This window comes from Prionailurus viverrinus, chromosome A2 (assembly GCF_022837055.1).
Source record: "Prionailurus viverrinus isolate Anna chromosome A2, UM_Priviv_1.0, whole genome shotgun sequence".
Taxonomy (NCBI): domain Eukaryota; kingdom Metazoa; phylum Chordata; class Mammalia; order Carnivora; family Felidae; genus Prionailurus; species Prionailurus viverrinus.
Window position 1 is genome coordinate 140346183 of NC_062562.1, and position 27235 is coordinate 140373417.

The 27235-nt window shown below is 38.6% G+C and overlaps 1 protein-coding gene across 8 annotated transcripts in view; it reads right to left on the bottom strand.

The window, feature by feature from the left end:
- Positions 1–27235, bottom strand: part of CADPS2 (calcium dependent secretion activator 2) — a 540052-nt gene that overhangs the window by 48119 nt on the left and 464698 nt on the right. For 6 of the 8 annotated variants that reach the window (XM_047839625.1, XM_047839646.1, XM_047839609.1 and 3 more), the window contains 5 exons: positions 17585–17726; positions 12488–12643; positions 10968–11115; positions 10011–10025; positions 2915–2989 (listed from right to left, as the gene is read on the bottom strand). In XM_047839625.1, the coding sequence (XP_047695581.1) occupies positions 2915–2989; positions 10011–10025; positions 10968–11115; positions 12488–12643; positions 17585–17726 (536 nt within the window). The remainder of the gene's footprint in view (positions 1–2914; positions 2990–10010; positions 10026–10967; positions 11116–12487; positions 12644–17584; positions 17727–27235) is intronic. The other 2 variants (XM_047839630.1, XM_047839616.1) reach the window with 1 other exon arrangement.

Sequence of the window (27235 nt, forward strand, 5' to 3'; positions counted from 1 at the left end):
ATTTTAACAAGATCTCAGGTAATTTTTTTTGGCACGCTAACATTTAAGAACTGTATTGCAGATTATCTGTGTTTGTTTAATGAAAGAAAAAACCCACCATTTACTGTCATCTCCTGTGGGAGCTTAAGACGGCTGGTTCAATCTGTCGAGCCAGTTTATTTTATAATTCTCAACCAAAGAATTGAAGATTATTAATAAGTACTGTTAGATTATAGGAGAAATGATCCATAGAAAAAGACTAACCTAGACCTGATATTAAACAATCAGTTTTTTACTTTGCCAGAAAAGCATGCAGAGCCCTGCCTGCCTTCTCTGTCACCCTCCCCCAGCACTGACCCCACCAATAGACTAGTTTCTTTCTCTACCCTCCCCCTCCCGCCCCCCCCCAAGAGAAAACTAGTCTCTTTTCCTACCCTCCCCCCACCACTTCCCACCAATGGAAAACCCAAACTAGTCTCTTTTCCTTGCTGCCTATTTAACCCTTTACCAACTGCTTGCTATCACACAATTTATGTTTTTTTAAAAGTTTTATTTATTTATTTATTTATTTATTTATTTATTTATTTAGTGTGTGTGTGTGTGTGTGTGTGTGTGTGTGTGTGTGTGTGTTGGGGGGGGCAGAATCTCAAGGAGGTTCTGCGCTGTCAGCGCAGAGCCCACGTGGGGCTCAAACTCACTAAACCTTGAGATTGTGATCTGAATGGAAATCAAGGGTCAGATCCTCAACCAACTGAGCCACCCAGGCGCCCGACGCAATTTAATTACTTCCATTATGCCCCCTTCTCACAAAAGACAACTTCCACAGGAGAACTGTGAAGATGAGGCCATAGCAGCCCAGTAAAATTTGCCCGGATGAGTCACAGACAACGAAGGTGCAACGTTAAGCACGTTTCACTTCAGTGGGCTGTCCGTGCAGGGCTGCACGTGGCTGAGGGGAGCACGTAGGCTCCTGGGAGAAGGGAAACCTCCCTGTCCTTCCCCTGGAGCTTTGTTCTCCAGGGGTTCACTTCTCCCACCACCTGCTGGATGGCTTCCCTGTTAACCTTTTCCCTTACTTATTGTTGGGGAGTGTGTTGTATGTGGAGGTATAGATAATTCTTGCAGTAGAAGAAGTCAGGAGACCAAGAACAAACTGGAGGGGTGGTGCTATTCTAAAGTCATCTTTGTGGCTACTTTCCATCTTAACACTTGCTACCAAAGAATTTGGAAAATACAAAAAACAAAACAAAACAAAACAAAACAAAACAAAAACAAAACCTGAAGAAGACTCCTCTCCCCATATCAAGTATAATCTCACCATTCAGAGAAGCTCTGTCAACATTTTGTCAACATCTTTTCTCTATGTGATGAGAATTCATATCATACTTTATATTTCTAAAATACTAAGCTTTCATTTTCACTTAACACTATATTATGAAACTTTTCCTTTATCATTAATAGTCTCTGAAAACATAGTTTCTTAATATAGATGTCCCATAATTTACTTCACCTTCCCTTACTGTTAGAGATTAAAGTTGTTTCCAATTTTTCATTAAATGTAATGTGACCATATCAATGTATATACATTTTGTGCATCTCTCTTCACAGAAAAAAGTGCAAAAATAATTATTAGGTGAAAGGGTATTAAAGTACTCCATACAGTTCCAAACTATCTCTACAAAATTTGTAACAATTTATACTCCCATAGACAGGAAATATGAGTGTCCCAGCTCACCTTTTCTACAACCAAGTGTTAGCTTAAAAACGAGTTAGAAAAAATAGTATATTTTTCTTCATTCTTTTAGGTTTATTTTCATTCATTCATTCATTCATTCATTCATTCATTCATTCATTCAGAGAGCAAGAGAGGGAGGAAGAGAGAGAGAAGGAGAGAGAGTCCCAAGCAGACTCCACACTGTCAGTGCAGAGCCTGATGCAGGGCTTGAACTCACAAATAGTGAGATAATGACCTGAGCCGAAGTCAAGAGTCAGATGCTTAACTGACTGAGCTACCCAGGCACCCGAGTTTTTCTTCATTCTTTAAGTTATTAATGAGGTTTAACAATTTTAATGCTTATTGGGCATCACTCTATTTTCGAAGTAACATGTTCCTGGTTTATTAAGTTAGGGGTGTTTTTTCCTTTGCTCTTTGTATATTCTTCCAATTGTTCTATGAAGTCTGATTTGAGGTCCTTTGACTGAGCCTTGCAAGAGCAAGGGCTATATCTGCTCATGTGAATGTGCCCCTGGACCATGTCCATTCTGGCTCCTTACCCTCTTGAGTTCCGTTTTCTATGTCTTCCCCTTGCAGAGCCAGATCTCAAGTGTCACTCGTGGAAGTCTGTTACACCTCAGTGGGGTTTTAATTCATCTAATCATTTGATGGAATACTCATTTATGCTTCATCTCCACTTACACAATTAAAGGCCAGAGCCTTTGTCAAAGGTGTTTGGAGCCTCACACTGGAAATCGTGGGAGCCTTCCCGGGAGTGGAGAACATCAGAGTCCAGGCGGCCAGCTTTCTCTGTCTGCCTGGGACCAGCCTAGAGCCTCAGCACTGTCGTCACAACAAACAGGCTCCATTCAAGGACTGGTGAGGACTCAAATCAGCCAAACAGATAAGATAGATAGTAAGAGAACATGAATGTGAAATAATAGGTCTTACTGGAAGACACGGTTATTTTTAAAAGGACAACAGTTGCAAGAAAAGCCAAAAGGAATTGTAAACAAACAAACAAAACCATCAAAAGTTGTTGACAAAGAGTGTTCCTATTTGGTTCAGAACTCTTCTTAAAATCTGATCGGTTCTTGCATCTATTTTTAAAACTACTATTTCTCACTTAGGTATTTGAAACACAAGACAGACATTTCTACAACCTCTCAGCAAAATATATCTTTGACTTTGATTTATAAAGGTGAGTAAATAATACATTACCTTTGAAACTAGCAGTGAAATGATTTCTTTTACACTGTTGTCAATCAACTCATCTATCTTCGAATGGTATTGTTGCTGGATGTTAAAAGACAAAGATGCGTTAGTTGATGTGGACATGAAACTTTTGTCATTAAGTCAGAAATGCTTTAAAGCTACTGGTTAGGACATATCGGATTTACTTAAAATGATCATTTTGAACACCAGAAGAACAAAACCTTGAAAACGATCCACCCAATCAACACTTTTTACACTGTGGTTTGAAAATTTTCCCATGTGCACTGTTGAGTTAAGCAGCTAATGGGGTTATTATATAGATGAATTGAGTTCTTATTCTTATTCAGGCAGAGGAATGTGAAGGGTACTTTTTGTCTTCTTCTCTATAATGAAGGTGGCCGTGTATTTTTCTAAAGGGTTGGCTTAGCTGAAGAAGCAAAAAGACTAGAAAAAGATTTAATTAATACAGCATTTCGTGTCTGACAACTCTCATTCATAAGTTATTTTAAATGTGCTCTAGAAATAAAATGAGCTCCCAATTGTTCCCCCTCAAAGGACCGTTTTTGTCAGTGCAGGGAGTAGCAGTTTATACAATTCTTACAATATGCTCAAGCAAGGGCAAAATTAAAATTTCATCAACAAAGGTGAATAGATGGTAACAAATTAATAGGCCATAAAAGGTATAATGGAACAGCACTCACTCCCCATAGTTTTATCGCTGTTTCCTCATGAGAAAGACGCCTTTAAGTAAATATAAAAAAAGATGTATTTAAAATAAACCTGAAAGCCTCTTTTTTTTTTTTTTTTGCTTTCTTTAGAGAATACTAGAGAGTTGCATTCTTAAATTAGCAGGAGCTTCGGCTTCTGCAGTGTGTGAAGGCACATTCATTTAAACACTAATTCTTCCTTTAGAAGCATTTATCTGACAGCCGATTGTCCCCAATAGCCACTTCACAGAAAATGTGACTTGTAAAGACTAACCCTATCTTGATGGTTCAAGGCTTCTTGGAACAGCTAACATAATGCATAGAGTAAAAGTACTCAGGTCAGTATAAACATTAGACCAACTTAACAGCTGCTGGTTGAATGGTTTCCTAAGATGTAAGTTTTTGAAAGCTATTTTTTTCTTCTGAAAACATGTCTCAAAGTTTCCACACACAACAAAACATCAACTTAGTTCTGCTTTGGAATACATAGGAATGATTCTCCCCCAGTGGCTCTGCCAGTTACAAGTGGTTATCTACCAGCATAAATAATAAAGGAAGCATAATTTTGGAGCCCGTGAATTTTCTTTTCTGCATGTGTAAGTGGGTGTGTTGACAACTGGTCTAAAATTAACCACACACATATGAATATGGAGCTTTCCAGACATGTATTTCACCTAATGCAGGGAAATATTATGTGTCTGTCTGACTGAAAGCCGTACAGATTCCCCAACTTGTGCTCCCCAGAGACGACTGGAACAGAAACACAGAGGGTAGATTTCTATTATAGTAGTGTTGATTCTTTTCCTTTTAGAACATCTTGAAGAGAAGGAAAAGGAAAGGGGAGAAAATAAAGAAAAACAAAGTAGAAAAGAAAGAGCTTCAAGAATCTGGCTGGTAGTTGAGATGGCTGGGAAGCCCCCTACAGACACAGGTACAAAAAGGGTCCCCCAGCTCCGCGTGAAGCTGGACAGCTGACCTGGTGTGAGGAGCTTATGCAAATGAGCCCTGCCCAGGCTCTCCCTCCCTGCTACTCTCTTTTCATATCCTTCTGTCTCCAAATTTGTATCTGTGCAGCAGGAGGAAGTGAAATACCAGACTGAGGTTCCTCTTTGGGGTAGAGTCCGAAAGGGATACAGGAGATGGGCTTTAAGCTTCTCACCTCCCTCTTCCCTGGAAAGAATATGTAGGGATCAAGGTGCCCAGACCTCTGAGCAGTTCCAAATTGTTAAATATATACTTGATATGTTTATGTTTGTTACACATTTCATTATTCATTTATTTATTTTTAAAATTTTAAAAAATTGTTTTTATTTATTTTTGAGACAGAGCATGAGCATGGGAGGGGCAGAGACAGAGGGAGACACAGAATCCAAAGCAGGCTCCAGGCTCTGAGCTGTCAGCACAGAGCCTGACATGGGGCTTGAACTCACAGACTGTGAGATCATGACCTGAGCTGAAGTTGGACGCTTAACCAACTGAGCCACCCTGACACCCCCACATTTCACTTTTTAAAAATGATTTTATTTTTAAGTAATCTCTATACCCAACCAGGGACTCGAACTTACAACACCAAGATTAAGAGCCACATGTTCTACCAACTGGACCAGCCAGGTGCCTCTGTCATATATTTCACCCAAACAATTTTTTAGGGGCACCTGGGTGGTTCAGTTGGTTAAGCCTTCGACTTAACTCAGGTCATGATCTCAGAGTCCATGGGTTGGGCTGCATGCTGACAGCTCAGAGCCTGGAGCCTGCTTTAGATTCTGTCTCCCTCTCTCTCTCTGCCCTTCTCCGACTCATGCTTTGTCTCCCTCTGTCTCTGAAAAATGAATAAAACTTAAAAAATTTTAAAAAAAGTTTAAATGTTTATTTCTTTTGAGAGAGAGGAAGTATGAGCAGAGGAGGGACAGAGAGAGAGGGGGAGAGAGAGAATCCCAAGCAGGCTTTGTGCTGGGCCCAGAGCGCAGAGCCCAATGCAGAGCTCTATCCCACCACTGGGAGATCATGACGAGCTGAAATCAAGAGTTGGATGCTTAAGAGACTGAGCCACTCAGGAGCCCCATATATTACATTTTTTTTAACTCAAAAGTAATCAGATGTCATCAGAAGGCTATTGGATATAAAAGTATAGAGTTTCTACATGTTAAACTTTTAGACTGGATCAATTTGGGCACATCTTAAAATCAAGAGATGAGCCACTAAGGAGGTTCCTTACACCCTTTTTATCAAAAGGCAGGGAAAGCCATGGACCCTTGGAGCCATCAAATTCTCCTATTATACACACCTTTAAAATTGCTATTTTCTTTGACATCTTATCTAGCCAAGAGCAGTGAGAGAAGGAGGGAGTGAGGGAGGAGGAGAAGGCGAAAGAGAAACAAAAAATTAAAAAGGAAGAAAAGTATATTAAATGTACTACCCAAGGGGCAAACCCAAATAGCATAAGGTTTGTTAGGTTTTTATAACATGAGATTTTGCTATTGTAAACTTATCTGATTAGCTTGAACTTTCACTAATATTAAAACTTCCAGAATCTGCTCTAGTTGCACAATTGGTAGAGGTGGTCTGCATGAACTGGGCAGGTAGCCTCAGAATTCACATTATATATATATAATGTGACAGATATATATATATATATATATATATAATGTGACTTGTAAAGACTAACCCTATCTTGATGGTTCAAGGCTTCTTGGAACAGCTAACATAATGCATAGAGTAAAAGTACTCAGGTCAGTATAAACATTAGACCAACTTAACAGCTGCTGGTTGAATGGTTTCCTAAGATGTAAGTTTTTGAAAGCTATTTTTTTCTTCTGAAAAAACATATATATATATATATATGTTCTGCAAAGAGAATAACCCACGTATGCCACATAGAGATAGAAGGTTAGCTGGAAAGAGTTATTCATCAGGGAATCCAGACAGCTTCCAAAGACAAACACAAACAAAACATACCAAGAGATCACAGATAAGAACAGAATTTATTTGCATAGACATTTACATTACCTAACCTAAAACTGGTAGATAGTTCATTTACATTAACAGACTGAATTAAAAAAAAACACTGTTTTAAGTTTATTTGAGAGAGAGAGAGATAGAGAGAGAGAGATGTGTGCATGTGCATGCGCACATGCAAGTGGGGAAGGGCTGTAGAGAGAGGGAGAGAGAGAATCCCAGTGCAGAGCCCTTACACGGGGCTCAATCCCAAGAAGTGTGAGATCATGGCCTGAGCGGAAATCAAGAGTCAAGTGCTTAACCCACTGGGCCACCCAGGCACCCCAACAGACCGAATTTTTGATAAAAATCTGCAAATTTTTGGTCTGCAACAATAAAAACCTATAAAACTTCTATCAGAATATTTCAAGTTGGATCGCTAACCCTAACATACCGGGGTTCTGGCAAATTACAGCTCACTTCTTAGAATAATTCTCCCTACATCTGCCCTGAAAAATGAAGTGTATGTGCCCTGCTTCTCCAGCAGATGACTCTGACTTTAGATTAAAATTAACCTTTAAAGAATTCTTACTTCATGGAGCCCAGGGAATTCAGATATCAGGCAAGAGTCTGAAATCCTGGTCTCCCCACACTTAGGTAAATATCATTTCACCTGACTGTTGTTAAGGTAAGCACACAAGAAATGAAGACTAATCAAATGCCAGTACGATCAGCATTCTTAAAAGATTTTGTCCTTCTCTTGGGAAGAATTTGAAAGGTATTGGATTGTTAGTTCTGGAAATGGAAACATTTTACTGTAGCTGAGAACAAATCCTGCACAAGTCGCTTCCATGAATGTGCTTTCATCCTCAATGGATGGGCCATCCGACACAGCGGCACTGAGGACTAAGACCCAGGCAGTTTATGGAGAGTGAAGATTTCTAAACACTGGTGGTTTTGTGATCTCAACATCTGTCCCTCAGGAACTGGCCTCAGACTGCTGACTCATTATGCATAGCTGTCACATGAGTGGATCATTCGCTCACTAATGACTCCATTAAACACCATTCTGGGCTGCGGTTGAGCACGTTTGCATCATCGTGTGCCACGTGAGAAAATAGAATCCTCACTTAGGAGCACAGAAGGCACTGCCTTGTGGGAAAGGAGCTGAGAAGGTCTTATCTCAGCAGCGGCATAAAACAAATTTACTGGGGACTCTGGCGAGGCAATTCCCTAAAAGTTAGAAAAATCTTTCTACTAGGTTTACCTATGTGTAAGTATATATTTCACAAGGTTCCAGATTGTGCAATAATTGAGTTTTTAATTTGCTGCTTACTACAGAATGGGGTCCACTGGTTCACCTATGCAGGCAATGTATTTGCTAATTTGCAACAATTCCAAAACTTATCTCGGGCACAGAGAGGGAAAGCCTGTGCAGTTATGTGGGTCTGTTTACTGGTGATTAAAAGCAAAGTATAAAATCCTTCTTCTGCACTGAAATTCTTGTTTACCACTTTTCATAGTTGCTAATGGGTTTTACACCTGCACATTTTGAACTATATTAATTGTGTGAAAGTTGTGGGGAACTAATTGTCTCTGGTGAGAAGGTACAGGTGCAAATATAATGAACAGTAGCAGATTACTCTTCAAAACCATCTACTTGTTAACATAAGACATCATTTGACAATGCAACAATGTTTTGTCATCTGCCTGTGTGCCTGTTTTTCCTTTTTTAGTACTGGAATAAGTTGTTTCTTACAGGGGAGGATTTTTAAAGTAGTGACAACATACCAGTCTGCTCATTCAACAAATATTACTAAGTGCCTATTATGTGTCAGGTACTGCTGTGTATGTTAAAATAAAAACAAATGGGTAAATCCAATATTAATGGGAAGAGGCAAGATGATTCTATGAACCTGACAAGAAATGGATGGGCTTATGAAGACTTAAGACAGTATACCATCAAAGGCTTACATCTGAGTACTGAAAAATGTGAAAAGGTAGAGATGAGCTGTTGATATCCAAGCCAGCTGCTTCCTCATTCAGATAATTAGAAATAATAAATTATTATAATAAATTATATAATATTATATAATAATATTAATACAGCTGTAAGGTTGTATGCTATGGTATTAGAAATGTATTTTTTCCTCTTGAATTACTCAAAGAATGAAATATGTGTGCATGCACATAAAGTATGGCCAAATAGTTAATGTCTATGTCTGGGATAAATAAGTATGAAATTCACCAATAGTGGGCCTTCTTATCCTTTTTCAGAGCTACATAAGCCCTTCTGCTTGGATGAGAATCGTTAACCTAGTAGACTCACCCTGAGCTGGACTCCCAGGTGGCAACTTTAAGACTTGTAAGATTTAACATACCCAGAGAGCACAAAAACACTGACTTATCAAAACATATATATATATATAATACATAAACATATATATAATATATATATATTATATATATATATTTTACATATTTTTATTTTGTTTTATTTTTTAATGTTTTATTTATTTTTGACACAGAGACAGAGCATGAACAGGGGAGGGGCAGAGAGAGAGGGAGACATAGAATCCCAAGCAGGCTCCAGGCTCTGAGCTGTCAGCATAGAGCCCGACACGGGGCTCGAACTCACAGACTGCGAGATCATGACCTGAGCCGAAGTCGGACGCTCAACCGACTGAGCCACCCAGGCGCCCCTATTTTACATGTATTTATGTAATATCTAGTCAATTATACAGGCATATAAGTTTTCAAATCATGTCCCTCTGAGGTTCTGGGTGGTAACTCAAGACAACCTTGTGTAGCGGGGAGGAGCTGAAAGGCTCCTGACACAGGTCTGCCTCTTACCTGCCTCTGACGATGGTTACTTCCCAGGCTATGAGTGGGAGGAAAGACTGTATCACTGGTGGGCATGTACCTTATTGAAATCCACAATTGGGTTCTTCTGCACGAAGTGACCTTAGGAATGGCCTCCTGGTCTTCGAATTTAGAGGTACCCTGACATGTACTTTATGTCATCCAAATCCCCAAACTCCAAATTTTTCTAGGATTAGTGGAAGTACATACTACAGATATATGCACCTTGAAAATAGTTATAATCACTCTGCTTCTGAATTTTTTTAGAATTTTGTTTAAAGGAGGGTGAATTCATTTCATTTTAAATAATTTTATCCTTAAAAATCTAAAAGCAGTTTGTGTTTCTGCAGCCTAACAGGGAGGAAACATTCCCCTTGACATTATTTAAGGTATAAGTATGTGTACTTTAACGTGTTTCTGGGTATTGCTAAGTTATGGTGAGTCATTAGTGTTATACATGTGTATAAAAACCATAAACAAGAAAATGGAATTAATTACATTATTTTAACTTGAAAAGATGAAAATTTAAAAATGTACATTTACAAAAATAATAATTCAAATGAAAGTGTGTTTTAACAACAACAAAAAATCAGACTTACCCATTGACTACCAAACTGGATCATGCCATGGAGAAAAAAAAAAAAAAAAGATGATGAAGGAGAACATAGGGGAAGAGTAAAAAAATGATGAAAAGTAATTACAATGAGAAAAGAGGCAACAAAATGTCAACTTAAACAGATAATCTAAGAAAATTAGATCCATTTTCATCCAATCGCCACTCTCAACAAAAAGGTAAATAAGCTGTTTCTGAACATAGAACCAAACAAAACATGAATTGAAGTGAAACAATGGGATATTTATTAAAACAAAAAAAAAGCCTAATTAAAAAAAAATTTTTTTTTTCAATGTTTATTTATTTTTGGGACAGAGAGAGACAGAGCATGAACGGGGGAGGGGCAGAGAGAGAGGGAGACACAGAATCGGAAACAGGCTCCAGGCTCTGAGCCATCAGCCCAGAGCCTGACGCGGGGCTCGAACTCACGGACCGTGAGATCGTGACCTGGCTGAAGTCGGACGCTTAACCGACTGCGCCACCCAGGCACCCCAAAAAGCCTAATTTTTAAAGTACGTTTCTACCAGATCTTTAAAAAAATGGAAACTTTTGTATAAATAAAATATTTCATATGCTATTTCTGTGCCTTGTCTTTTGAATGCAAACTCAGGATACTCTAGATTTGTATAAACAAAGCAGGTAGCTTTCTAGCTTTCTTATTTGCTTGTGAAAAGTAAGGTTTATGTAAAAACACAACACCTAAGCTGTTAAAAGGTGTATCTGAAATTCAATGGCCACTTGTAAAATCTTAGGCAGTCTTCATATAAAAAAGAAGAAACTGACATGAAGAAAGGATAAAGGGCCTTCCATTATTATAGTAAAGAAAAGATCAAACACTTCTATTGGAGACCTTGGTCTTTTAATCCAATCAAACCAGAGACTTCTGGAAACAGCATCCAGTATCCCATGCTGCATATCCATATGTGACACTCAGTTCGCTTACCTCTTGTCCTCCATCCAGGGCACAAAGTTTGGCGCTTTGCTTTCTGGCATCGACTAAGACATTGAACATTGTACACACAGAAGCTGGAATGCGCAAGTCAGTTGTTTTGCTTGCCTTTTGCAGCTTGAGTTCAAATGCAGTTCTTGTTCTAGTTATTAAAACATGAATTCATAGTAAGTAATTCTGAACTACGTGTCACCTGTTCAGTAAAAGTGAAATCAACACTACAAGATGCTAATTTAAAACATGCAAATACAGAGTGTTGCATTGCTTGGGAGCTAGGGGACGGGAAGCTCTTCTTTCTCAGGTGTCTCACAGGAGAGATCACAGAGATATTTTATATTACACAGAGCTTTTGCAGTCATGCAGACAGTATCTCTACCCAAATGAAGCTATTTGTTACATCTAGTGTATAACTCTTAATAGAAAGACGTCTTAGTTTTACTTAACTGCCTGGATTAATTTCCAAGTATAAAAACCACTTACTTCTCTGCATTAAAGCAGAACAAATCCTCTGCATCAGAGTTTACCAAATAAAGAAACGTAGAAGTCTGGAAAACTCTAAAACATCATAATGAATGTCATCACTTAGGTTTTCTTTCAAATACCCATAACTGTAGATAGCTGTTTGAAAGAAACTGTGGAACAGGCAATTTGGAATTTTATTTTTGCTAAAGTATCCAGAGAACCTCCATAAATTTGAGACATCAGAATCACATATGACAAACATGATTTTTTAAACATTAAATAATCTAATTCATGGCCTTGCCTTAGGAAGCCATTAAACCTTATTCTAAAGGCAGGATTGTTCTTCCTTTGAAGAATTCAGGATTATTCAATTGCTCCAACCAGTGTTTCTTCCAATATGCTGCCCACATTGTCCTTATATGTGTCATGAATAAGGGCAATGGGAAAAACAATGCTTGGCTAATGAGAGATACGATGCTGATTTTGTAGGAAATGTAAAAAAAAAAAAGAAAAAAAAGGAAGCACATTTGGAAGAATCCAAAGCCTCATAATTTATTTCTGGTTAAATTCTGGAGAATGTAAATGGATACTTGGAACTCATTTGATACTGATAGAGACTACCAGAAGACGGAAGAATCAATGGCACTGAGCATAATTTGAGTTTGCCAGGCCATTTCACAGCGTACAGACATAGTGCATAATGCGTAAAGTACTTAACAGACCTTTTCCATATGTCTCTGGAAGTACTGCCTTGGGAATTTAAAGCACAGTATTCCCAGAGAGACAACAATAAGCACAACAGAAATGATTAATATAATACGGATGCCACTGATGAGGGCAATGGTTAGGAGGCCTAAAAAAATGTTTCAGGTCAAGCCTGTTAGTTACAGGAGTCCCCAGAATTTAGGTCTGAGAACCTCATGTCCATTAAATTTTGTAATAGCAGTACATAACGAAACCTTCCCTTGTGACAATTATATAACAGGTGCTTGGTGAAAAGTGCCACTTTGGCTGCTGGCATACTAAGCAGCGACTTGAAAACACAGGTCTACCTTTTGACACAGGCCTCTATCATATCACTGGCCATTAGTTTAAGTCTTTGCTCTAAGTGGTGGGCAAATTCTTGTTCTGGCCAGTGTAGATCAAAGACAAACATTTGCAGTGCATCAAGTTTCCAAAAAAGGTCTTCTGATGTTGCTGAGCCATTGCTAGAAGAAAAAGGAAACACAAAGAGCATCATCAATGGCCATGGTTAGCTATGAGATCAACAATACATTGTGATTTCCTTTCTGTATCAATAGCCATTAGTAAAAAAAAAAAACAAAAAAAAAACAAAATAGCAGGTAAATTCCTTAATCATTGGTATTTTCTTTATTCAACCTTCTAAATCTCTTCCTTTTCACTTCTTCTTAATAAGGTAAGGCAAAACACCCAAAACAAAATAGAAATGAATCTAGTAGTAAAGTTTCATAGAAAGGGGTAGAATGGATAAGGGTAGTTCACTAAGGAAAATAAATCAGATTGGACAGGGAAGAACATTTCAAATGCTTTTTACCAATCTTTAAGATAAAGATAAAATTCATAAATGTTTCCTCCTAGAAATTCCGAAAAGTATGTTTTACATAAGAAAACCCATATGACAGCAACTGGAATCTTTACTCTTCTGCTCATGCCTATGTATGTGTCTTTGCCATCACAACGGCTTCTGTGTGTCTACAGACACGTATGTAGGGTACAAGATCCTTAAATTTCTCAATTATGGGTAAAGGTGAAACAGGAACTGCCAGTGGAATAACAGACTGGGGAGGGAGGCAAATCTTATGCCCATTTTGAAATGCCTTTTGACTTTTCTCGCTCATAATTCAACCTAACAGTACGAGGTATCTATACAGTCTAACAGAGAAATGACATTCAGGGTGTTCTGTAGTGGGAACCAATTCACGTATTTCAGATTGTTCCATCCATCTAACTGTGGAGCGTAGATCTGCTCTGTGGTCACTGCTGTGGCAAAATTACTTAGAGGACTGAAGCTTCACCCCATGTAGGAAAGTAATTCGTATCAAAGTACATATAACATTTGGGCAAAGGATAATAGTACTCCTTTCCATTATGCAAGTATATAGCCTAATAAGGAAACAGATGCTTTGAGAGTAAAATGTTCCTATGTTAAAACACACTGAAACTTAAGAATTAAAGGAGAAAAAAGCCCCTGTGTGATTCATTTCTCCTCAGCTTTCCCATAAATGTTTCACATATACTAGCCTAAAAGTTCTCTTTTGGGTGTGCAAAAGAAAATCAGAGAAATAAAATAATTTATCACAAAATCACAGCAGAAAACTTTTATAAAAGTAAAATTCTTTTATATATTTTTAAACGTTTATTTATTTTTGAGAGAGAGACAGAGGGTGAGAGGGGGAAGGGCAGAGAGAGAGAGGGACACAGAATCCGAAGCAGGCTCCAGGCTCTGAGCGGTCAGCCCAGAACCTGATGTGGGGCTTAGACTCGTGAACTGTGAGATCACGACCTGAGCCAAAGTTGGGACACTTAATGGAGGGAGCCATGCAGGTGCCCCTATAAAAATAAAATTCTTTTAAATACCCACTTTGTTTGGATAAATATATCTTAATTAGTTGGCTTAAAAAAATCACCTCCTTCTCTGGCTGATTAAATGCTCATTTGCCTCCACCACCTGCACCTCAGCATCTTTCCTGCATTACCAGCCTACTTTGTGTTTCTTCTCCCAGTCTGCCTGTAATTCCTCATGGTCTCCTTGCCTAGCCAACATGTGCCCAGAGTTAATTCTCAAAGGGAGAATCGCAGCAAAGCCCTGATGCCACCTCTTTACTCAATATCTCTTCACACCTTAAATATCAGTGCCCCCAAACTACCATCAATCAAAAGAACCAGACAAACCATGTTGATGTCGATGTGAAAAATGTGAGAAAAAACACCATACTTATTTCTCCCTTTTGCCGTATATAGAATAAAAATAAGAGGAAAAAATGACCAGGCAAAATCCTCCTATATATCCATAGTATACAATGCGGTAAATTAGAGGACCTAGATTTTAAAAGTAATTGAATACAATTGGTTAAAGAAGCAAACCTACTACTTATCATTATTTACTGTGGAGAAATATAAGTAGCTATTTGCAACATGAATGTATTCTTCACAGCATAACAAAACAACAAAAACCACCATCAAGACAAACTCTGAAATAGTGAAGGTGGAATTCTATTGAAAATGGACTTTCTCATAACATATAACAAATCTTTACAGAGAGTATGGATATATGTACTGTTATTTGATGCTATGGTAAGACTCTAGAATAATAAGTGTGCTTAATTGGGAATGTAATTATGGTAACAAGTGTTTGTTATACTTAGATAAAAAAATGTAAATAGGTTTTCTCTTGAGCTGGAATATATACCTTGCAATTTACTCAGAACTTTTTCATTTTAAAATTATTTCTAAGCAGTCACCTATTCCGAAAGTATTATTAACAGATCAAAGAATTCAAATGTGAATAATGGATTCTGAGATAATTTCCTAAAACCACCAGTAGGGAACTTATCTTACTGCATCTACTTTTAGAGCTGAAAAAAACCCAGAAGGAAGATGGGGAGGAGAACCTTGTAAGGTGATACATACATTAACAGATAAGGATGTACCTTTAAAGCCATAGTTGTGTTGTACTTTTAATTCCTTATATGTATGAAATGGAACGATTCGGGCGGTATTTAATGCTTTATAACAAAAATTAAAAAAACTGGCACCTGGCCTGGCTCAGTCAGTGGAGCATGCAATTCTTAATCTTGGGGTCGTGGGTTCAAGTCCGACATTGGGAATAGAGATTACTTTAAAAAATAAAAATAAAATCTTTAACAACTCCCTCCTCCCCTCCCCCTGCAAATAAAAAAAACCCAGAAACTAGTTGTGATTACATCATAACATTAATAAGTAATTCTGAGCACCCTGCTGAAGAGCCTAATGTTGATAATCCTAGCAGGAAAAGATAATAGTGACTGACTTGTATACCATATTTTTTTATTTATCCAGAATGATGAAAATATGAGCACTTTATTTACAAAGCCACAGTCTGTCCTGACTCGTGTCCTGAGGGTCATTTTAAAAAGGGGCTTCCAATAATGAGATTCAGGTTTCAGACATACCTCAAAGCTAATAAAATAATAATGACAAAAAAATCTAAATTTCACAAGGTAATGCCCACAATGGTGTTCTTGGTGAAAATCAAGGTGGGGGGAAACAGATGAGGGATGAGGAAGAAGAGGAGTGAAATTATAAAACAGTATTAAGAAGCACAAAAACACATCAACTTAGATTCATTATACTTCCTAGATAATTGCCAAGCACACACACACACCACTCTATACACCGTAAGTGCCCAAAGCATTTGCCTGATAAAGATTCACATGTAACCCAATATCCTAATAATTAGCACAGGCACAGTGACGATGTTTAACTTAGAGAAGTATTGCTAAGCAGTCTCGCAAGTTATTCTTCTCTTTCTTGGTCTTTCTTTTCTTGAACGTATGCAGCCTTGACTGGGAGCAGGTTTAACAGTGGTGGGAGGACTGGCACACAGGATGCTGGACAAGTTCTTAGCTAGTATATTCTCTGGAAGCCTGATACATAAATGAGAGGAGTGAGGCAGACCTCAATTCGAAGCTCACCTCTGTCACTCACTTACTGTGAAACCCCGGGCAGGTTCTGTTTCTTACCTTCTTTAGGACTTGGTTTCCTTAACTGTAAAACGGGGACAATGACATTTACCTCACAGGGTTGTTATAAGGCTTAAATGAGATAAAGGATTTGGCACTGTAACTGGGACATAATAAATGCTCAATAAATGGTAGCTATTTTTCTTCCTCTAGTATTATTCTTTCTAGTTGACTTCATGGGAGATCTTGGGCAAAACATGGACTATTATTGAGTTCATCTGTTGCCTATGAGGCTCATATTTTTGAAAACTATACAATCATGAATAATGATGACTGATGACAGTAATAATGACAATAAAATCATAATGTAGAATAGGAGTAGTTATTATGATTGAGAGCCTAGGGTGTGCCAGGAACTTTTCATAGTTTTCTCCCCCCTTGTTTCTTCTCACAAAAATGTCTTTAAATTACGTATCATAACCATTTCAGAGCTGAGGAAACTGAGGGTAGGAGAGAACTTAATGAATAACGAGCAAGGGTCTAAATTCAGTGCTGCTCAATTTCAAAGCCTGTGTCCTTTTTGTTTTAATGACCCTTAGTTACCAAATCTGCAATTGGTAGGCTTATCACAAGGTGGAGTTAATAAATACAGTTTTTAAAGATACACAGATTATTTAAAAATAACGGGTCACATCAACTGATATGTGAAAGGACAAAAGAAGAATTTGCTCGTGTTAGGAAATAAAGGACAATCACTTCTCTGCAACCTACAATATTTCTTTAAAAGTGAGACTAAGAAAAAAGGATTATATTCTTGAAACTGTTCTTACAATGGTTTTCTACATGTGCAAGAGAACCTATGTGGGAAGTAACAAAGCTGGAGCCAACTAAGGTTCCTAGACATACTGGTACCACATTGATTGCCTGAACTCTATGATTTAGGCTGGAGTCTACAACCTGGGTCGCAAAATGACCTCGGACCAACAGATTACATATAGGCTACATCAATCCAATGAGTGTTAAAAAAAAAAACAAAACTGCATCATTTATCATCGCTATGCTAAGCTTAGCTTAATAGCTTAAAAACTCAAACAAAACCAAAACATAGTGTCCCTCAACCAACGATGATAAATGCCATGCAATCTAAACACATGTGCACAGAACACAGCCCAGGCCATGCACTAGCTCACGCACCACCAGGAAATAAGTGAGGAATACACACGTGGACTCATATAAAGAAGCCATCCACGAAGGAGTAGAAAAGCTAGGAATCTGTGGAAGATTAAGAGGCAGACTTGGAACTTTTGGAAGAGCTACATTGGGAAGACTGTTGGCGATATTCCTGTAAAGAAACAAACAACGTGGGAAGGGACCACCATAAGCAAGAACTACAGACGGCCACGTGTAAAGTCATAAGGTCAGGATTGAAGAGACAGATGTTCCATGGACACCAGGCAAGATACCCACTTGACAGGCTGCCACGTCTCTTGCTCGAAGCCTCTGTGAATTGACTGGGCAATGGAGGACTCCATGAGATCCACGTAGCGAACAACCAAGGGCACAAAGATCTCTTGCAAGTGTTTGTGAAATTTTCCATTACGCAAAAGTGCTGAAATAGTCAAGCAGAAATATGTTTGTCAGAGGGATCGCATCAGGCATTTGGGAAACAGGGGTGAAAAAAACATTTCCTGGAAGAGTCTGACACAGAAGAACTGACATAGATGATAATGGGTCTTGCTCCTCATATTGAATATATCATGAAAGCTAATCAAGAAGTATAATCAACCTCCTAAGCATGGCTGTCAAAACTGCAAATAGATTATATCTCTATAAAATGTTCCTGGCAGGTGGTATGTTTTTACTTTCTAAGAGGTTTAACACATGAGGCATAGGACTACTTGCTAGAGATTCAAGGGAGCTGTTGGATACACTGAAGGTCTTGACACATGTAAATATAGTGATAAAGAGCGTTACAATCCCTGTGCTATACTGTGTATCACAAAGAGCTAAACCCATTTAATTCTAAGAGCTAAGCTTGATTACTTGTAAGAGATACACTTATTTAATTCACCAGGAGGGTGACTGTGGCCTTGGGAATGTCTAATCTGATTCATGAACTTTTCAGTTATTTGTGGATTTTCTTGTTACCCAATTTTCCACACGAGTCTTTGAAAACAGCATATCCCCTGCCTTTTCCAGGTGTCCATTTGTCTTTAATGAATTCTACTGTGGAACACCCTACTTACAGCAGTTGTAGAGGTCTTAGAATTTGTGCTACTGGGACAGGACTGTTTAGTAAGTAGGTAGTAGGTAAGGTGCACCTCCCTATACCAGAAGGTGGATGCTTTCTATGCACAGGACATAATTTGATTAGAAGACGCTCAGTGTTATCTATACACTCTTTGTGTCCCACCCATCCACTCCCCTGACAAATTCATAGGTTGAAATCCTAACTTCCAATGTAATCGTATTAGGAGGTAGAGCCTTGAAGGGATGATTCGGTCACGAGGGCAGAGTCCTCATGAACAGGATTAGTACCCTCATAAAAGAGATCCCAGAGAAATCCTTCGACCCTTTTGCCATTGAGGACACAGCTCAAAGATGGCCATCTAGGAAGCAAGTTCTCACCGGACACTGAATCTGTGGGCACTCTGATCTTGGACTTCCCAGCCCCCAAAACTGTGAGAAATATATTTCTGTTGTTTATAAGCCACCCAATCTCTGGTACTCTGTTGTAACAGCCTGAATGGACTAAGACAGCCAGTATGTGTCTAAGTTGCACCATGAAAGAACAGAGAATCTATAGGAAAATACTAAGCAATGTTACGTAATATTCAATAAATAATTTGAAATTTTTTAGATGATGGTACATGTTTGTTTCTCAAGTGAACATATCTTAAACCCAGCTGTGATGTTTTTTTGACTCTCAAAGTGAAAACATATTCATTTCAAAATATACATCATGGTTGGCAAAGGTATTTCTGAAGAGATAGTCTTTTAATTGAGCCTAAATGACAGGGTGGCATTCACAGAAGATTTGGAGGGAAGGTCTCCAGGTAGAGAGAAGAGCTGGTATGAAAGTTCTAGGCAGGGTATAAGCAGATGCACTTCTAGAAGGACGAGAAAGCCAGTGTGGCAGGAGTAGGGTGAGAGACAGGGAAAGAATAGTGCAAGGTGATGTCTAGATGGTAGGACGTGGGTCCTCAGGGAAGCATCATTATTTTTATTATTATTAAGCAGAGGAGTGACACGACAGAATGTGTCTGGCAGCTGTGTGGAAGATGGGAGTGGATGACCAAGGCGGGGCGGGGGGGAAGCAAAGAAGGTACTCAGTGCTCAGTGCTTCACTGCAATAGACCAGGTAAAGGGTGACGGTGATGATGAATGGGGACTGGGATTAGAGCAGCAGAGGTGAAAGATGGGGGAAAGTTCTTCAGGACTCCCATTCACTTCTATGGATCTGAATAGCTGTGTGTGCCTGTGTACAAAATCTAATAACTAGTAACTTTAATAGTAATGTCATATAAAATACTCCACTAAATATGCCAATTTCCCACATAAATCTTCCTCATGGCAAAAATACCCCAAAAGCTAAATAGTGTTTTAAAACTTGGGCAAAGTATGTGATGCTTACCATAGTGGCATGAATACTGCTTTAATGGATTCTGAAATTTGTCAGAGGCTGGAAAACTACGGACATGTAAAAGTGGGGTTGGAAAAAATTCTAAATGCAGAGGAAAATACAACCCTGTTTTTTTTTTCCTATTTCTAGTTAATTTGGTTTAGTATTTTTTGTGGTTAAGTAGGTTTTTTTTCTGGGTTATCTATATGCGAAAAGATTTCCTATTAAAGTGGGAATGATAATCATATTTAAAGATAAATGTCTTACTTAGGAGACTAATGTTATCTTAATGATGTTTTCATTAGCACACTGAAAAGAGCTTTATTTATTCCTAGAGTTTCAATCAAAGAACTCAAGGTACTATAGATCACGTAATTCAGTTCCTTTTGCCAAATGTCACCTAAATAAGGATGTTGAACATTAAGGATGAAATATTCTCTCTCAAGCCACCTAAGTCACTGTGGTAAGAAAATTAAAAAATACACCCCTATCTGAATTTATTGGATCTCCACTTAACAACTCTCCTCCTTCTTCCTCCTCCTTGCCAGAATTTTTGGAGTGTCAAGCACAGTGCTAAGTCTTTTATATGCATTCTCTCATTTAATCATTACAAAAACTCTATGATAGAAGCACTATTATTATTTTTTTTAGTCTTATCAATAAGGAAACTGAGGCACAGAGGATTTAGGGGGCATGTGGCAAAGCCATCTAGTCATTAAACAATAGAACAAGAGCCCTTAACCTCCATAGAGTATAATACTGCCACCTCTCAATTTACATAACCATAAACTATTATCTGTGTATGCATCCATTCATCATTCATCCAACCTACCAGCAGCCTATCAGCATCTTTTAAGACTTAGAAAAGTAGAGGTTATTTTAGGTAGAAAAATCTTGCAAATGACAAACACATTACTCCACATCTTAGATGAATTATGTTTTTAGAATTAGAATTTTGAAAAACTCAGTTACACTATGAATAAGTCAAGAGATTGAACAGAACTATTAGACTCAATGAAGTGAAAAATGAATGAACACTGAAAATATTCAATGTGCTTATAATATGCATCGAAAGCTGGACAATTTCACATTGCTATGTAGCTAGACTATAGCCTAACCTTTAATTTATGTGGGCTACTAATAAAAAAATGCAGGGACACCTGGGTGGCTCAGTCGGTTAAGTGTTTGACTTCGGCTCAGGTCTTGATCTCACAGTTGATGGGTTCCAGCCCTGCGTCGGGCTCTGTGCTGACCGCTCAGAGCCTGGAGCCTGCTTCAGATTCTGTGTCTCCCTCTCTCTCTCTCTGCCCCCTCCTCTGCTTGCACTCTGTCTCTCAAAAATAAATAAAAATGTAAAAAAAAAAAAATGCAAAGAGCCACAGGCTCTACATCTCAGGTGCTGTTAAGCACTATCGTTATTTTTAACTAGTCCAAGACCAAAACACACACGCCCCTATGAAATCATTACATCTACAAATGAGAGTAACTCTACCTCATCAAGCCAAACGCTACTTTATTATGCATTTAGAGATTATGTATGGTGGTTATTAAGTCATGCTTAGTTTGTTAAAATGAAGCACATAGGAGAATCAATACTCAATGTTGTTATTAAATGTTATAATGATTCTAAGATTAAGTACCAGTTGACTCAAATGTATTTCTAGCAAGAGCTCTCTTTTTTAATACACTTGCTAAGCCCTGAATTCACCAACTTGTTAAATAAGCCTGTTTCTCTCATATTCCCATCATGGGAGTGAAAGCAGAGACTGTCCACCAGATCACTATATCTGAAGCTGGTGACTGTACTACCTGCTTGGCTTTTACTTTTTACATCCAAAGAGTAATCAAGACCTATGTACTTTGCATCCTTAATATCCATCTCAACACATCCCTCCCTCTCTTTATCGTCACTGCTGTTGCCCTACTTCCTCCAGCCTTCTTATCTCCTGCCTTGCCTAGTGCAGTAATCTCTTTCCTGGTCTCCAGGATCCATATTTTCTCTTTGTCAATCAAATCTCAAGCAGAGGGGCTTGCAAATATATAAAACTAGTAATGTCCTTCCTAAAGACTGTAAACCTTTAGTGGATCATCAGCAACAAACTCTAAAAGTCTTTGCATGACATGAAGGCCATCCATGCCATACCTTAAAACGACAGAGCACAGAGCCTGATGTGGGGCTCAAACTCACAAACCGTGAGATCATGACCTGAGCTGAAATCAGAAGCTAAACCTGAGCTACTCACGTGTCCTTGAATATCTTATTTAAAATAGGGTAGTCCAGATGTCTAAGACCAGACTACTAAAAATTCTACTGGATATGAATGTGGCTATTTTATGTCTCTTATCTTAATGAATGTGGCAAGAGGAGTATTTTTTCTGTTCAGTCATGACTCTTGGTAGCAAACTAACACATCCTGAAGATTAGGAGAAAAGGGAGGTTTTCTCTATTTCCTAAGACCTGTCACAAATGCTTACTTCTGGACAAAAGTCTGCTCATGTTGCCTCAGGGTGTTCCTTTTTATTTTTTAAAAATCAAATTATAGACCCATTTTCCAAAGTTTTAGAAAACTGGCAATTAGCAGTATTATTTCTTTGGTAATTAGACTCAGGAAAGGTGCGGGGGGGGGTGGCGCGTGGTGGAGAAGGGAGGGATGGAGAGAAGGAGGAAGAGAGAGAAGAAAAGAAATACAGAAAAAATGCAGAAGGAGCAAGAAAGAAAAGCGAAAGCTTCGGGTCAAAAGGCAAGACTAGAGAAACACACAGGACACTGTACTTGTGTATGTAAATGCATGCTCTTTTTCTCAGTTGCCCATATGCCAGTTTGCATTCCACTCCTATCAGACACCATCAAACGCCCTCTTACTATGGAGCCCCAGGCATCAGAATGAGTGCTTCTATCTTCTCCATACGGTTTAGTAAGGGTAGGCTGCGATTTGGGGCTGCCACCTGTCCAGATCAAGCCTCTGCAGGGCACCCCTTCTAACAGCTTATTCCAAGAGGCAACTCCTCAATGTGGCCTCCTCCAAGAATGCTTCTGACATTATATCCGAGGTGTGGAAGCAGAAAGGACTGCTTGGAAGGAGTCTAAAATAGTGGTTACGAGAATGTAAGTGGAGGACCCAGCATCTACTTTGTTAAATAATCATTTTCCCCTCAAAGATTCCATGTTTCCCAATACCACCTTGTCAGAAAATAATGAAGCATCAATGACATCTAGCTGAACAGTACAATTAGAAATGGCAAAAAGGAAGCAAAAGGCTTAAACAAAAGGTAAACTAGGAATGCGGATGTGCCCAATTATTTTGAGCATCCCAATAATTAATAAATTAATGTTGATTATTTACATACCAAAAAGAGTCTTACATTTACAAAAGTACTTGTCATAGGCTTTTAATAGTAAGATTTCATCTAAGAATATAAACTATGATCCAATTAATAACAATTACTGAGATAGTAATCACTGGACAAGTGAAGAATAAGCAGATAAAAGAGTTCCTGTATTCTTTTTAGGGTAAAAATATGCTGGTGACTCCTGAGCCCATTTAATCCAATTTTATACTGTACCACCCCCTTCCAATTAGTCAGCATTAATGGATTACTAGGGTGAATGACTTCTCCTAAAATTCTAAATAGCCATTTGAGAAGGAAACTAGTAATTCATGACCAGCAAAATAAACAGCACTGACCACAATAAAAACAAGACTTTGCCATAAAACAACAATTATTCAAGGGACTACAAACTGTATGGATCCTGCACAGTGAAAACCCAGGAGACTAAGACATAAAATTAGTTGACAAATGTATACAATGAGGATCACTGAAATCTGAACAAGGGCTTCAGGAGAAAAGTCAGGAAGATTTCAGTCTAAAACAGAATGATGTACAAGGAAGAAAATACACACAGCGAAACAACAAAAAAAATCCTCTGAGATCTAGGAATAGCACCAGCCAAGAATCTGGCACATTAAATAGGCACTACATAAATGTGTGTTTACTGAATAAATACCAATAAATATCCACTGCCTAAAGGAAACTCTGAGAGTGTCCCTTCGAAGTTTAAGTAGAATAGGAAACTCACTGGGTTTTATTTTCCTTTTAATTAAAAGCTTAATAAGTAAATCTATATAGTTTGGTAATATTTAATTTGTACAATTACAAGCATAACGACCTCCTAAAACCACATCCAATTCTTCCTTTCTCCTTGGTGCACTTGTTAAAAATTATCTATCTACCTACCTACCTACGTATCTGCCTAACCTACCTACGGAGCGATAGCACTGGTGTTATGTTTCCTATATTTTGGACAGCAGCCCCAAATCCAACAAATCCGAGTTTAAAACTATAATTAAAGATGCCATAGTACAGTACACATAATTGAGTTCTATTTCTACAATCTATTGCATTATAGTCAGTAAGGCATATATGTCCATATGCTCTACTAGATGATAAGCTTTTCAAGGGCCAGGACTGTTTTTTAATCCAAGTTTCTGCAAAGTGACTGGGACTTGTAAATTTTAGGTATTCAGTACATGTTTGTTGCAGAATTCAGGAAAAAACCCGATATAAACATTAACCAAGGCTTAGGGCAAACATAGACAATGAAGTCTCATGGTCCTGCTCTTCTCATGCTGTCTTTTATGAGATTAATAAACAATCCAAATGGAGAAGTCTGTAATTTTATTCCAGTTACATACAGTTTTCTGACTGGGATTATGTTCCTCAATGCCTGCCCTAGGTGATGAAAACAATTGAGTTCGGCTGTAACGTGATCAACAACCCTCAAGTGTAGGCTTCTTGATGCTCATGGCCGTAGGGGTTACAGAGCTTTCTGCAAATCTACTGTGAGGGACACGTAGGCATTTTAGAGCAGGTTATTTTTTTTCAGGCATTAAGTTCTCATGAAAATATAAAAATCAGACTGAAAATTTTAGATGTCTACATGTGGTAAAGAATCTAGAGCAACACTGTGGAACTCAACTACAAAAAAAAAAGGCTAGTGACTGCTGGCTTTTACATTTATTTTACTCTACACACTGGCAGAACACATTCTGACATGTAATTTTGCATTCAGTCAACTCTGGAAACTGGAGTTAAATACATTTTTGCATTTTTGTGGTCATCTCATCGTTTGTAAAAGTGCCTATCTATAAAACTAGGCTGGCACACAGCCCTGTTGTCATCTAGAAGTCATATCCTTTCTGCATTGTGCCTCGTAGATGTATGTACAGATGTATCTATAAACACCAATTCGTGAATTTCAGATGCACGGCTCATTTAAGTGCTTGAGACAGGATAACACGCAGGTGTCAGCCCTCCATATTTCAAAGCTTGAAGATTAACCTAATATACAATATGGTGACCTAACCATTCTTCATTTGAAAGAAATCTGAAAAATAATCTCTGATACAGCCTAAGTGTGAGAATAACCCAGCGGGATTTCCACTTCTTCATTTCTTAATGAGTTTTTTGATAATGAGAGGTGACTTTGCCAGTCACTCTGGGCTCTATTATGGCTAATTTGACTCCACTTCACTCTCCTTGTTAATTATTAACACTAGCCTTTTTATCCTCATGAGACCACATTCCAATTTTTCCTTTTTCGATTTTTATGAGCCCATCTTTATGAAGGTGAAAGTCTTGGAGAATAGGTTTTCACTTAGTGCAGAGCCCGAACATTTATTATTCGTTTAGGCAGAGACGCTGTGACATTGATTATATAAGCACGGGTGTTCTTCAGGATGGCTTTAATGTGCTAGCAATGTGAAAAGGCTGTTAATTAAAGAAGAAGCACCGTGGTATTTTTCACTTGGGAATCAGTTCCCAAAAGAATGGTCATTTGCCACTTGCTAACATATCCACAGATTAAAAGGTGACTAGCTCTAAGGGTTTGCCTTTCAGTAGTGCTGAAAGAAATGATTTGTGCCATTTGCAGATGGCTTTCATTTGTCAGAAGCGGTCACTTGCCATATCTATTATCGACAGGACAATTGTGGCAGACAGCACGCAAGGGTAGAATCTATTTGTACTAGCGTTAGAGTCGCACAGCATCATTTAACTATCATGCTAATTGCTTCATTATGAAAACATTTATTTTCCCTCAACTTTAATACATCTCTTTCTCAAAATTGTTTCCTTAGATACCATTTAAAGTAATTACCCACCTAATTATCTCTTTAGTTGGGGCAGGGGGAGTGGATCAGGGTGGACGGAGGTAGGATGGAGGGACGAGCGGGAGCTCAGTCTTTTCTGGACAGAAATGAAGGAGCCGGAGTTTGTTTTCATCATCAGTCCTGCTCTGGGAATCAGTGGGTGAGTCTGTGAGGGGCGGGAGATTGGGGACAGTTGCTAAAATTATGGTGCAGCTGATACTCTTCCCTGGAGGAAAGCTACATTTCATCTCCAAGGGTTCTTAAGGCTAAGACTTTCCCCAATCATGCCCAACTCTACGGAAAGACGCATGACCCCGACAGAATTTTTCTCCTCCTTACAACAGAAACTGAATCTGCTGTCTTGAATCTTTCCCCCAACTAATTAGTTCAGTCCCTGGCATTCTCATTGTGGACGTTTCATATCATACGTGATAGGACAACATATACCATTTATCTGATTCTGTACCCTTTGACCAACTCTCTTCCTCTGCCCCCACAACTCAAGGGCTTTATGAAAATTTTCTGAGGTGAAAACAAAACTTCATGGAATCTCCTGTCTTCCTTTAAAAAATTATATTATTTTGTAAGTGCCCCAGAATCTGTTTTTGTTTGCACAGGCCAAGACGGAACTGGAGACCAAGGGGGCGGGCTCCTGCTCACCTCTGTCTGTGACTCCCAACAGCCAGCTCCTGCCTGGCCACATCACCTCTTAGGGATTTACTTTCCTAGGCTGGAAAATGGAGAGCTCTAAAATCCTGTCCCCTTTCCAAAAGATAAACACCTATTTTAAAAATATCCAAGCAGGGGCGCCTGGGTGGCTCAGTTGGTTGGGCAGCCGACTTCGGCTCAGGTCATGATCTCGCAGTCCGTGAGTTCGAGCCCCGCGTCGGGCTCTGTGCTGACCACTCAGAGCCTGGAGCCTGTTTCAGATTCTGTGTCTCCCTCTCTCTCTGACCCTACCCTGTTCATGCTTTGTCTCTATCTGTCTCAAAAATAAATAAACGTTTAAAAAAAAAAAATCCAAGCATTAAGAAAGATGGGAAACAACCAATGGGGACATATTGAATTATTCATTAAAAAAACGCAAAACAACTCGGCTACCAAGTTTTCAAGGCACAAATAAATGAAGTAAAATTTTTAACCCGTACCTCCACTACTTTGAGGTGTGTCAGTAATTTTTATTTTGGGAATGCCAACATAAGCATGCAACATTATTATAAGTCACAACCATTTAAAATCTATAGTATATAATTAGTTGTGTACCACATGTGGGCTAACAGTAAGCACCGTTATTTAGCAAATTCTCTCCCGTTCCAAGACTGGACATTTCAGAGTGATCTGTTTCCT